We start from the raw sequence: 14,441 nt of genomic DNA on the forward strand, positions 1-14,441 counted from the left end.
AAAAAACAAAAAAAAAAACAAAACAAACAAAACAACCCTCTTTCTCCTTACTTTTTCCTTCCCTTGCTAGCTTGTACTTATTTAAACAATGCCTGAGACTTGGTGTTACAAGCACTTCCTTTGTCGGATTGCCTCTTCAAGATGAATCGCTTCATGTGTTCCCCAAATTGTAAGTCGCTTTGGATAAAAGCGTCTGCAAAATGACTAAATGTAAATGTACTTGACCGCATTCATCTTTCCCTCGATTGCAACCAGTCGTCCTGTCCCTGCAGCTGAAAAACACCCCCATAGCATGATGCTGCCACCACCATGCTTCACTGTTGGGACTGTATTGGACAGGTGATGAGCAGTGCCTGGTTTTCTCCACACATACCGCTTAGAATTAAGGTCTAAGTTCTATCTTGGTCTCATCAGACCAGAGAATCTTATTTCTCACCATCTTGGAGTCCTCCATGCGGGCTTTCATGTGTCTTGCACTGAGGAGAGGCTTCCGTCGGGCCACTCTGCCATAAAGCCCCGACTGGTGGAGGGCTGCAGTGATGGTTGATTTTCTACAACTTTCTCCCATCTCCCGACTGCATCTCTGGAGCTCAGCCACAGTGATCTTTGGGTTCTTCTTTACCTCTCTCACCAAGGCTCTTCTCCCCCGATAGCTCAGTTTGGCCGGACGGCCAGCTCTAGGAAGGGTTCTGGTCGTCCCAAACGTCTTCCATTTAAGGATTATGGAGGCCACTGTGCTCTTAGGAACCTTAAGTGCAGCAGAAATTTTTTTGTAACCTTGGCCAGATCTGTGCCTTGCCACAATTCTGTCTCTGAGCTCTTCAGGCAGTTCCTTTGACCTCATGATTCTCATTTGCTCTGACATGCACTGTGAGCTGTAAGGTCTTATATAGACAGGTGTGGCTTTCCTAATCAAGTCCAATCAGTATAATCAAACACAGCTGGACTCAAGTGAAGGTGTAGAACCATCTCAAGGATGATCAGAAGAAATGGACAACACCTGAGTTAAATATATGAGTGTCACAGCAAAGGGTCTGAATACTTACGACCATGTGATATTTCAGTTTTTCTTTTTTAATAAATCTGCAAAAATGTCAACAATTCTGTGTTTTTCTGTCAATATTCCCTCCACTGTGTGTGTGTATATATATATATATATATATATATATATATATATATACACATACACACACACACACACACACACAGTGGAGGGGGAAATTATTTGATCCCCTGCTGATTTTGTACGTTTGCCCACTGACAAAGAAATGATCCGACTATAATTTTAATGGTAGGTTTATTTTGACAGTGAGAGACAGCATAACAACAAAAAAAAAAACAGAAAAAAAAGTTATAAATTGATTTGCATTTTAATGAGTCAAATAAGTATTTGACCCCTTTGCAAAATATGACTTCGTACTTGGTGGCAAAACCCTTGTTGGCAATCACAGGTCAGATGTTTCTTGTAGTTGGCCACCATGTTTGCACACATCTCAGAAGGGATTTTGTCCCACTCCTTTCTGCAGATCCTCTCCAAGTCATTAAGGTTTCGAGGCTGACGTCTGGCAACTCGAACCTTCAGCTCCCTCCACAGATTTTCTATGGGATTAAGGTCTGGAGACTGGCTACGCCACTCCAGGACCTTAATGTGCTGCTTCTTGAGACACTCCTTTGTTGCTTTGGCCGTGTATTTTGGGTAATTGTCATGCCGGAAGACCCATCCACGACCCATTTTCAATGCCCTGGCTGGCTTTAATGCCCTGGCCCTGACGGTACATGGCCCCGTCCATCGTCCCTTTGATGTGGTGCAGTTGTCCTGTCCCCTTAGCAGAAAAAACACGGCGAGTTGAGATGATGCCAAAGAGCTGGATTTTGGTCTAATCTGACAACACTTTCACCCAGTTTTCCTCTGAATCATTGGCAAACTACAGACGGGCTGTACATGTGCTTTCTTGAGCAGGGGGACCTTGCGGGTGCTGCAAGATTTCAGTCCTTCATGGTGTAGTGTGTGTTACCAATTGTTTTCTTGGTGACTATGGTCCCAGCTGCCTCGAGATCATTGACAAGATCCTCCCGAGTAGTTCTGGGCTCACCGTTCTCTTGATCACTGAAACTCCACGAGGTGAGATCTTTCATGGAGCCCCAGTCTGATGGAGATTGACAGTTATTTTGTGTTTCTTCCATTTGTGAATAATCGCACCAACTGTTGTCACCTTCTCACCAAGCTGCATGGTGATGGTCTTGTAGCCCATTCCAGCCTTGTGTATAGGTCTACAATCTTGTCCCTGACATCCTTGGACAGCTCTTTGGTCTTGGCCATGGGGGAGAGTTTGGAATCTGATTGATTGATTGCTTCTGTGGACAGGTGTCTTTTATACAGGTAACAATCTGAGATCTCAGCTCCTTACCTATAAAAGACAATTGGGAGCCATAAATCTTGCTGATTGATAGGGGATCAAATACTTATTTCACTCATTAAAATGCAAATCAATTCATAACTTTTTTGAAATGCATTTTTCTGGGGGTTTTTGTTGTTATGCTGTCTCTCACTGTTCAAATAAACCTACCATTAAAATTATAGACTGATCATTTCTTTGTCAGTGGGCAAATGTACAAAATCAGCAGGGGATCAAATAATTTCCCCCCCCACTGTATACACACACACACACACATATACATATACATACATGCACATATATACATTTACATACATTTTTTTTTTTTTGGAGAAAATACAATTATAACGAAATAAAATAAATAAACTAAAACAAAGAAAAACTGTCATAAAATGAATAAAAAAATGTTTTATTGTTTGAATATGTTTAGTCAGATAAAAACTCCTTTGTACAGAATTTGTCAGATTTTCTTGCTTACACTGAAGCTTAACCCCTGGTTTCACAGACAAGGCTTAAGCCCAGTCCTAGACTAAAATGTAAATCTGAGCGGTTTCAACTGAAAGAAACTTGCTCTGACTGATCTTAAAACATGTCAGTGCCTTTGTTTTGTCTCAAGATGAACACCAGTAATGCTTTTTTCTAAGGCATGTTTATAAAAACTATGGCTTAATCCTGGTTTAGGCTAAACCCTGTCTATGAAACCGGGCCTAAGACGCTCTGAGGAACATCTCAAGTTATGCTGCAGAACATGAACATCAGGTTTTGTTTATGTGAGCTTCAGTACTGCTGCCATGGATTCAAAAGTGATTCAAAACCAAATATAATGCCATTCTGCAATACGTGTACATTTTTAACTCAACTTTCCAGTTTGAGAGCGTGATATGTCAGTCTTTTCACACTAGATGGCAGTAGTGCTGCTCTCACATGATCCAGATACATGAACACTGTTTCTAATGACTCAGAAACATACAAACATTATTTATAATGCAGAATTTTATTTCATAAAGCAAGTCTTCAAGTTTCATCACAGGTGCTTAAATTATTTTACATACAGACTCTTCTCAAAGAAATTATGCAAATCTCAGAAAAAAAAATATTTTAATAAATACATGTTCCCTTTTCATAAATAATAATAATAAACAGTTTCAAATTGGAATAAATAACTACATTAACATATCTGACCAGCACAACAAATCCATGATGTGATATGATAAAACACACTTATTCCAATTCACTGCTCAGAACTCATCTACCATTTATACTATTAAAATAGTCAGTGCAAATCCTTTTAACGTGATTTTTCTTACGTTCATGTGCGTATTTGGTCATAGGAGCGTTCAAAAGCCCCCAGCGTTCAAGTCAATAGAGTCAAGTTTTCAACATTCGTTCATGCGCTCTGTTTCTCAACAGATTCATGCTCTGTGGTTTGTCAGTCATATTTCTTGCAGCTTCTGGAATGGATTTTGTAAGCACAATAATGACATTGTTATACTTTTAAACAAATAAACTATACGGAGGGCTGGTGTAGTGGAGTAAACACTGAAGCTGCCAACAGCCACAGGTTCTGGACTATAAAACCTTTTTGTAACTTTAAAACGGACACTTAGAGAGTTACGGTTTTAAGGTTAGCATCACGGGAAACTTACATGCAGAAGGAAGGCGTACGGTAAGAGTCTTTGAAATGATCATTTGGTCTTGTCGTCCAGTCCACTCTCTGCTCTCAGAGCCTGACTGCTGGCAGAGATGAACCTGATCCAGTGCTGAAGATCCTCTGAAATTTCAGGGCAATCCACCTTCAGATCAGAGACGCATATACTGTATGTTAGACCAACAGGAACATATTTCAAAGAAAACTACGGTATTACCATATTATGCGTCTAACAATATGGTATTACCAAAGTGTGTTGAAATGATTACTATGTTCATGGTAAAGACAAGGAGTGTTGTGGTATTACCATGATATACTGTATATCCAAATAGCATAGTATTATCATGGTACTGTTTGTTAGGGCTCTAATGCAGGGGTTTTCAAACTGGGGTCTGGGGAACTACTGGGGTCCGTGGAAATGTTTAAAATTAAAAATATATAAATGAATAATAATAATAAAATTATTATTATTATTACAAAATCAAATTGAAATAAATAAACAAACCTAACAGTACAGTACTATACTGAGTAGAAAAAAAAATAGTAATGTAAATATTTTCCAAATAATATTTAACACATTTATAAATGTACATTTTTTTTCACTGTATTAATTAGGTCTTCAGAGGGTCCAAAAATTAATTAATTACAGTAACAGTACTATAGTAACACTACTACTACTAATTATAATAAACTAAATAAATAAGTACATGTGATTAAAATAAATAAATAATTAAATAAAATATTATAATAATATGCATTTAATTTAAATAAATAACACATCAACAATAATAATACATATGCATTTAATTTAAATAAATAGCACATCAACAATAATAATACATACTTTAGTAAGAGGAACGTAATAATGTAGAATAATAAAAAAATAAATACTGTCCAAATTATATTTGACATATATTTGTCATATTAATTTTCACTGTATAAATTGAGTCTTTATACATGGAAAATTATATAACTGCCTTTTCAATTTTAGGATAAGCATATTTGTGGATCTAAAAAAATTATAAAAAAGAAATATATAAAAATTATTGAAATAAAAATAGAACTTTTATTTAAAGCTGCAGTCCGTAACTTTTTTTGGTTAAAAATTACCCGAAATCAATATTTGAGCAAGTACATAACCAGCCAGTGTTCAAAACTATCGCCTTACTTTAGCCCGATTCACATCGGTTAGCTTATAATAATAATGTTTTCTAATTTGAGTGGTACGGGTAGGTTTTCACGGGAAATTCGAGCATGGCACTGCGTCATTACATCACGTCTGTAAACATAAAGAAGTTGTCCTGGCTACTAGGCTATCACATGTGAGGATCCTGCAGGTGACGAGTCGTTTATAGCCTTTTCTCACAGCAGCTAGAATAATTAAATGTATCATTTTGATGGCGGATTGTGATCCAGAAAGGATTGTTTGTTTATGAAACACATGTGAATGAAATTAAATTATATTCCAGTTTTAAATGTGCTTCAGATTACAGATAGCCTGGGATTACACAAGATCTTTATTTTAAAGAGAACCAGTCCGAAGGGAGCATAATTTGCTTTATGGGTTAAAAGAATTTCTTAATATGAAATTCGACTGGCATGACAATTAAATTGGACTGTAGAGAAATTGAAATCTACACGCTAATACACACAATACTCACAATGCTGATGTTGTTAACATTAATAATTTGAGAATTAAGTATAATAATAATTTGCACGGTTTGATGTGATATGAGCTAACCGATCGTTAGATTTAATCACCATTGGTAGCGTGATTTATTGTAATGCTTTTTTCCTCAGTTGGTCAGAACAAACGTGGCAGACTTGTTACTTATTTGTTCAGATGGCAATATACGGTGAAAATTCTTATTTGGGTCATATATTCCAAGACGTAGGCGAGAATCTGTGATTGCGAAGTACAGTAAATATCCACACATACTCTTCAAAACATTAGATTCATTCGTACTGGAGCCGTGCCGACTCACAACCCACGCAAGCGAGATAACTGGGACCCTGGAGCACAAAACCAGTCTTAAGTCGCTGGGGTATATTTGTAGCAATAGCCAAAAATACACTGTATGGTTCAAGATTATAGATTTTTCTTTTATGCCAAAAATCATTAGTATATTAAGTAAAGTATTTACTACTGTAAATATATCAAATGTCGTTTTTGATTAGTAATATGAATTGCTAAGAATTCATTTGGACAACTTTAAAGGCGATTTTCTCAATATTTTGATTTTTTTGCACCCTCAGATTCCAGATTTTCAAATAGTTGTATCTCGCCAAATATTGTCCGATCCTAACAAACCATACATCAATGGAAAGCTTATTTATTCAGAAAAAATTACACTTAAGACTGGTTTTGTGGTCCAGGGTCACAATTCTGCAAGCAGCTGCAATTCCAGGTTTTCAAACAGAGATGGCGACAAAGAGGCAAAACTTACAGACTGCAGCTTTAAATAATTAAAAAAAGAAATAATACATCTAATAGTAGTCAAGTCAAGTCAAGTCACTATTATTTGTATAGCGCTTTTAACAATGCAAATTGTGTCAAAGCAGCTTTACATCAGCTTGATATAAAGCTGGGTGGCTTTATATCAGATTTACAGTATTTAGAAGGGGAAATAGTTTGCCGAAATAGTGTCATTCTCCTCTGGCCAGACAAAATCAGCAGTTTAAATCTAGGCTAAAGCCTAAAGCTAATAGTACAGTACTACAGTGAGTAGAAAATATACAGAATTAATGTTGTGCACTACACCTAAATATTTTCAACCTAATATTTTACACATATTTATAGTATTGGGTCTTTTACATGAAAATATACAACTGCGTTTTAAATTTTAGAATGAGCATGCCCCAGGCATGAGAATGAGCATATTTGGGGGTCCAAAAAAATGCAAAAAGTAACAAGTAAGTAAAAAAAATAAAGAAATACAGTATCTCACAAAAGTGAGTACACCCCTCAGATTTCAGCAACCATTTTAGTATATCTTCTCAAGGGACAATACTATAGAAATGAAACTTGGATATATTTTAGAGTAGTCAATGTGCAGCTTGTATAGCAGTACAAATTTACTGTCCTCTAAAAATAACTCAACATATAACCATTATTGTCTAAATAACTGGCTACAAAAGTGAGTACACCCTAAATGATAACAGCTATACGTCGTTTAACCATGCAAAGCCACATGTCCTATTCATCATGTTCATGTTTTTGGCTGCTTGACAAGACCATACAAATTTGTTTATCTTGTATTAAAGCAGTTAAAATTTGGTGCTTTGAGTACAGTTCTCTCATACTGACCACTGGATGTTCAACATGGCACCTCATGGCAAAGAACTCTCTGAGGATTTGAGAATCAGTATTGCTGCTCTCCACAAAGATGGCCTAGAAGTTCGGTAACACCCTGAAACTGAGTTACAGTACAGTGGCCAGTGGCATACAGAGGTTTTCCAAGACGGGTTCCACTCGGAACAGGCCTCACAAGAGTCGATCAAAGTTGAGACCTTGTGCTGTGCTTTAGGTGCAGAAACTGGCTTCAAAAACAGATGCATGAGTGCTGCCAGCATCGCTTTAGAGGTTGCAGAAGCAGAAGCTCAGCTTGTCAGTGCTCAGACCATACGCCGCACACTGCAACAAGTCAGTTTGCATGGCCGTCATCCCAGAAGGAAGCCTCTTCTGAAGCTGGCTCACAAGAAACCCCGCAAACAGTTTGCTGAAGACAATCTGTCCAAGAGCATGAATTACTGGAACCATGTCCTGTGGTCTGATGAGTCTAAGGTAAACTTGTTTGGCTCAGATGGTGTCCAGCATGTGTGGCGATGCCCGGGTGAGGAGTACCAAGAAAATTGTGTCTTGCCTACAGTCAAGCATGGTGGTGGTAGCATCATGGTCTGGGGCTGCATGAGTGCTGCTGGTACTGAGGAGCTGAGGTTCATTGAGGGAAACATGGATGCCAACATGTACTGAGACATTCTGAAGCAGAAGACGATGCCCTCCCTTCAGAAACTGGGGCAAACGGCAGTTTTCCAACATAACAATGACCCCAAACACACCGTCAAGATGACAACTGCCTTGCTGATGAAGCTGAAGGTGATGGAGTGGCCAAGTATGTCCTGAACCCCATTGAACACCTGTGGATCATCCTCAAGCTGAAGGTGGAGAAGCACCATGTGTCTAACACCCAGCAGCTCCTTGATGTCATTATGGAGGAGTGGAAGAGGATCCAAGCAACAACCTGCGCAGCTCTGGTGAACTCCAAGGCAGGAGGATTAAGGCAGTGCTAGATAACAATGGTGCCCCTACAAAATATTGACACTTTGGACATGTTCACTTAGGGTGTACTCATTTTTGTTGCCAGTTATTTAGACAATAATGGCTATATGCTGAGTTATATTTAGAGGACAGTAAATCTGCACTGCTATACAAGCTGCACATTGACTACTCTAAAATATATCCAAGTTTAATTTCAATAGTATTGTCCCTTGAGAAGATATACTAAAATGTTTGCTGAAATGTGAGGGGTGTACTCACTTTTGTGAGATACTGTAAATAAGATTACAATAAAATTTGTCTAAAATAAAAACAACACATTTCAAATAAATAAGTAAATATACAAGCACAAACATTTAACACTACAGTACTATATTCTAGGATGAGCTTTTAAATGTTAAAATAGGGTGACCACATTTCAGCTTTCCAAAAAGAGGACAGTGGGGGCCGGGGCAGATGGGGGGCGTGATTGGTGGTTGGGTATGTGGGTGGTTTGAGGAGGGTTATAATATCCAAACTCAAAATATGTAATTTCCTAAAATACATATTTTACAGTCACTGTTATGAAGATTGTTAATAGGCAAAGCTAAAAGGCTTCTTACCCGTGGCAATCCTTCACAAAACTTTACATCTGCCACAGTTTATCATGGGTAGAGGGCAAAATGTTTCAATGTTACAAGTATTTCAGTCAAATGTAATTTATGCAATATTTGGCTTCAGACACTAGCTGCAGGAGTCAGATTTAACTGATCATAGGTGGAGAGTAAGGAGGGATGACTGACAGACCATGCTGGAGGATTTGCTGCTCAAAAGATAGACAGATATCTGATCTTATAAGATGTGCTCCCTTTACACAGACTGCGGGTGATGGCCAAACCGAAAGTGAAAGTGAACAGTGAGCGCTCATTCATAAGAGATTTAAATACTCCGCATATTGATAGCGGCTGCCTGATGCGCGACAATTACATGCAATGTTTGCGAGAGCAATGGTCAGAAATTCAGCAGGAGAGGGATTCAGTCCCGCGCAGGACTTTACAAAAACCCACACAATGAATGGCGAGAATAGAAAGACATTTTGGGTGATTTAGAAATTCCGCATTTTTAGGTCCAAAAAGTGGACATCTCCGGGTACGTATGGTATGGACGTATGGTCACCCTAAGAAAAAGAAAGCAACAACTTTAATGCACAAAATACATAAGCACATGATGCACTCGTTATAAATGCATACCTTCCTCTTGCAAAGGTGATCCAAGATCCTCTGTGGATTTCCGCGAATGACATTCTGCCTGCACAGCATGATAGCAGAAACGAACCCGTCTGTCTTGGACACGAACCTCTGCTCCAGGTAGAAGGACTTCTCGTCCCACGCCACGATCCGCGTGCGCAGCTCGAAGGCCTCGCCGAACGCCAGCGAGCGCCGGTAGCGGATGGTGGTGGCTCCGATCAGCATGGAGGCGTCGAGCGCACGCGCCGCCAGAAAGAGCCCGTTCCGCGTGCAGTACGCGTAGCGCGCGAAGTCGCACTCGCGCAGATAGCGGGCGTTATTCATGTGACACATAAAGTCCAGGTCGTGGAGGAGAACCCTTCCGTGAACCACCTGCTCCGCCATAACGTCTCGAACCGGACCCTGGAACCAGGACTTGATCACCATCCACGTTGCTCTCAAGAAGTACCAGACGTCAAAACTGCCGAACAGAAGCAGAGAGCCGGACAGAATCCACAGCAGCATGATTCTGTTACACAGTGAAGATTATTAATTATTCACATCATGGATAATTCATACATATCACATGGAGACGCAGAACAGGGTTTCTAACAAGAGTGACCCGGCTTGCTAAAAACAACACGCAGGACATGATTGCATCTTTTTTCTTTCTTTTAAAAAATAAATAAATAAATATATATATTTAAAAACAGCTATGGAAATACGTCACATCATTCATTCACATCGGAAATGAATCAAAAATCAACGTTTAGATTAAATATCAGATGTACATGTGGATCATAGGCAAGGTCGTGCAACGAAACCTATCCTAAGTAGACCGGGTTGAGTTTTAATACGTGTAAATTGGTAAACGGCGTGCGTTTATCAGTGTTCATATTCATAATCTTGTCAAATATGATTTTCTTGTTACTCACGCGATTGACACCCGCAAGACACCGGCTTCACGCACTTCCGCACAGACTGAAACCGTGCTCTGATTGGTTTGAGGAGGCCACGTGACTACGTCAGCAGGCCGCCAGACGAACGGCGTGACGCCAGAATTCCATCGTCACTTCCAAGAAAAACATTTATCTAAATTTTCTAAATTCAAACCTCTTTTTTTTTTTTGATTCAAACTTCGAATGAAAATGTATTTTTAATCTATTGAATTCTCTACAAACTTAAAAGCAATAGCTTTGCTAAAGGACTTGGCACTTCCTCTGGACTGAAAGACTGAATGTATTGTTATGATTTGACAATGATGACAATTGTTATTGTTTTTAAGGCATTCAATAAATTATTTATATATTTGTTTGAACAGAAACGTTTTTGCTGCTACTTGAATATGTTGGAATAATTCCCAATTCATTGTATACTGAGGTATGTTTTGCATGTCATTTAAGCAGTAATATATTATTTTGTGTAGAAGTTATTACAGAAATAGTAGAGATACATAATGTAATCCATTTCAATCTACCAAATCTTATGATTTGTGCATTAGGACAGCCAAAAATATAAAGATAATAACAGGATTAGAAAATGGAACTTAAATTACACATACTGCATAAGTGGCATAGTTATTTGTTTTATTTTTTGTTATTGTTTTGTTTCCCTTGCTATTAATGCTTCACACTCCAGTCCAGTCAGTGGCAGACAGTAATACACCATAAAAAAAATATCTTTTTAAGAAATTGTTTCTACATATTCTCAATCTTACAGTATACACAATACATAATGCAGCATGAATCAGACGTTTAGATTACAGCAGAACTCACAGTTTTATTTTGCATCGGAGTGTCCAAACACCTGAGACATTAATGTATGTGCATCAGAATGTAAACCAGTGTTTGAAAGTTCATTTAAGGCAGTGAGCCGTCATTCGTTCTTTTTATCATCGAGCTGACTTTCTCCCCTAAGGGCTTTACTGCTGGCTGAGATGAAATTGATCCAGTGCTGCAGGTCTTCAGGAATTTCTGGCACTTCAACCTACAAAATCAGTTCATAAATGTCAGGCTTCGGTGTTTTGAAAAAAAGGGAATTAATATTCGATTGGAACAACACGTAAATTTATAACATTTTTGCGAACCATTTCTTTAACCCTCTGGTTTTCCTCATTCCCTAAGTGACAATAAGCTTAACTTTTTTCATGAAATAAATGTACTATCAATAATTTTATTATTGAATAATTTATTATTTCATATTTTGCTTTTGTAGGGGATTTCATGGTACCACACACTATATTCACCTCTAAATTATGTACCATTTATTTCTATTTAAAATAATTAAAATATTAGAAAATGCTAATATTAATATAATTACTAACTAATACAGTGTTTATATAGGGCTATGTGTTCTTTATTTGCTTATAAAAATATTTTCAGACATAATTAATTACGTTATAAAGTTGCATTTGGATATATATTTAGACATTATTAGATTGAACACCAAAAAATTGCTCTGTATTTTTACTTTTTTTTTTTTAAGATGACTTAGCCTTTTATGGAAGCTCTACGCTACGGAATAATAAAAAAAAATAATTGCAACTTTTTTTCTCGCAATTCTGATTAAAAACAAAACAAAAAAAACATCAGAATTGTGAAAACCTGCAAATGCAAAAAAAAAGAGAAAAAAAAGCTGTAATTATCTTTTTTTTCTGCAATTCTGAATTCTCAACATTATTTCTTGAAATACTGAATTTTATCTGAATTGTGAATTTCTATCATGCAATTTTGCATTTATAAACAGACTTTCATAGCCTTTTTGAATCATGTCCACATTTTTTGTGTTTATATAGCAACTGCTACAAATGTCAAAAGATTGAACCATTCCAATGAAATGGAAAAATAAATAAATAAATAAACTCCAAAATTCAAAACAACAGAAGACCACCAGAGAGTTAAAAGTGCTAGTAAATCTATGAAAGCAGCTCACCTTTCTCTTGCACAGGTATTGCAGGATCTTGTCCGGACTGCTGCGCAGGACATTCTGTTTGCAGAACATAACAGCTGACACCATCCCATCTTTACAAGATACAAACCTCTGCTCCAGGTAAAATGACTTCTCATCCCATGTAACGATTCGACTGCGAATCTCAAACGCCTCACCGACACACAGCGGCCGTCTATAGCGGATGGTAGTTGCCCCAACGACCATGTTGGCCCCTAGAGCTCTTAAAGCCTTGAAAACACCATTGCGGGTATACAGAGAGAAACGGGCAAAGTCACACTCACGCAGGTAGCGTGCATTGTTCATGTGGCAAAGGTCAACGTCATGGAGAACGACTCGTCCGCTAGCAGTCTGCTCTGCTGTGATGTCAAATACGGGTGAGAGGAACCAGGCCCGGATCAGCACAATCACTGCCCGTATGTAATACCACACATCCAGACTGCAGAACAGGAGTAACAACACACCCACAATCCACAGCAGTGTGTCCTCCCTGCAATATACAGAAGTAAAACTGAAGCCAGAATAATAGATATATATACATGGTTTCAGGGGATCTTAATTCACCCTTGCACAAATGAATGCTTAAAAAGCTCTTAAATCAGAGCAGAAAGTCTTAAATTCATAAAGTCATGGCATTAGGCTAAATGTTGCATGCACTGCAAAAAATTAATATCATCATCCGTATTTTTGCCTCGATTTCCAATACATCCTTCAATCGAGATACATTCACTTGAGATGCAAATTGAACACATGAAGTCTTGTTTTGTGAACAAATTTAAGTGGGTTTATGCTTAAAACAAGAACAAATATATGTCAGTATGAAAACTTGTTTTCCTTTTGAATTAAGCAAACTGTTCTTGTTTTAAAATCACAAACTCACTTTTGATAAATTTTTCATGAAACAAGACTTCTTATGTCATTTTGCTTCTCAAGTTAATGTATCTTGATATAAAAATCTTTAGATATTCGGACTGGAAAACAAGCCAAAAATACTGAGGAACAGCATCACTTCTTGACTCTGTGATCACAGGAAAAGTTATTTCCATATTTTAGTGACTTGGTGCAGAGCTAAAGCCATTTATTTTTTCCTTTTTTCTTTAAAAACCGGATTAAAGTATTGGAGATCAGTTGGAAGTTGTATTTTCAAACTGTGACTGAAGCACTACTAATACAAGACATTTACATTTAGAGAGATCACACTGGTGTACTGTGCTCAAATAAATTTATTTCCTGAATTGTCTTTAATTGGTCTTAAAAAGTCTTACATTTATCACCTTAAAACCTGCAGAAACCCTGTATATTAAACATATGCATGGTCAACTGACATGCCACATCAGCCACAGTGAACAATGAGATTGTAAACTGTTTTAAACTACAGAGATTTTCAGGGTTTTGCTACAAGCCTCGTTCAAGCAGAACTGGTTAGGCTGGTTTGTGAACACGTTGTAACCTCAGTGATTTCTGGCTTCTTTTAAAACGTATAACGTTAAACGTAATTAAACGTGTTTCCAGTATCAGACGCCAGAGAAGGTATTTTTGGTAAAATGATAAATAAGCTACAACCACAATAATAAGAGAACTCATTCAAGCCTGCATTTAGTTTACGCTTGATCTAGTTTACGAATTTAAATTTAATCTCCAACAGTTTAACATAGTTGATCTGTTAAAGATTTAACGATAACTGAATCGGTGTTTGATTTTGTTTTAATGGACTTCTACTTCTTCACAGCGGTCTCAATCACTAGTTGTTGTTGTTTTTAAACAGGAACTGTTGTGACAGCTGAGCAACCCTTTGCGAAATCAGTTTCGCATTTACAAAAAACGATAAAATGGTCATGAACTACTCGTCGGAACTAACGTTAAGTTAAGAGTTGTAAAAGTGTCAAACAGTACTTACATGTCCACGCTGTGTTACCAGTTGCTGTTTTACGTCTTTACGTCCAGCTGAACGCACGATGACACGCCCCCTA

At 37.7% G+C, this 14,441-nt stretch overlaps 2 protein-coding genes across 5 annotated transcripts; both read right to left on the reverse strand.

Moving 5' to 3' along the window:
* Positions 1 to 1,437: 1,437 nt before the first annotated feature.
* Positions 1,438 to 10,939, reverse strand: si:ch73-52e5.2 (protein THEM6). 4 transcript variants are annotated; one of them, XM_058763928.1, is made up of 4 exons: positions 10,317 to 10,392; positions 9,550 to 10,054; positions 4,043 to 4,189; positions 1,438 to 2,408 (listed from the first exon to the last, which is right to left on the reverse strand). In XM_058763928.1, the coding sequence occupies exons 1-3, from the start codon at positions 10,325 to 10,327 to the stop codon at positions 4,082 to 4,084; spliced, it is 624 nt and encodes a 207-aa protein (XP_058619911.1). In that variant the 5' UTR covers positions 10,328 to 10,392; the 3' UTR covers positions 1,438 to 2,408; positions 4,043 to 4,081. The 4 variants fall into 4 exon arrangements, with proteins under 4 accessions (XP_058619911.1, XP_058619900.1, XP_058619891.1 ...); XM_058763917.1 differs by lacking the exon at positions 1,438 to 2,408 and adding an exon at positions 2,834 to 3,847 and having other exon boundaries at positions 10,317 to 10,391; XM_058763908.1 differs by lacking the exon at positions 1,438 to 2,408 and having other exon boundaries at positions 2,837 to 4,189; positions 10,317 to 10,390.
* A 200-nt stretch (positions 10,940 to 11,139) lies between these two features.
* Positions 11,140 to 14,441, reverse strand: them6 (thioesterase superfamily member 6). Its single transcript, XM_058763951.1, has 3 exons — positions 14,369 to 14,441; positions 12,457 to 12,961; positions 11,140 to 11,511 (listed from the first exon to the last, which is right to left on the reverse strand). Coding segments are annotated over exons 1-3 (618 nt in total). The 5' UTR covers positions 14,371 to 14,441; the 3' UTR covers positions 11,140 to 11,400.

The sequence above is a fragment of the Onychostoma macrolepis genome, chromosome 02, assembly GCF_012432095.1.
Source record: "Onychostoma macrolepis isolate SWU-2019 chromosome 02, ASM1243209v1, whole genome shotgun sequence".
NCBI classification, from domain to species: Eukaryota; Metazoa; Chordata; class Actinopteri; order Cypriniformes; family Cyprinidae; genus Onychostoma; species Onychostoma macrolepis.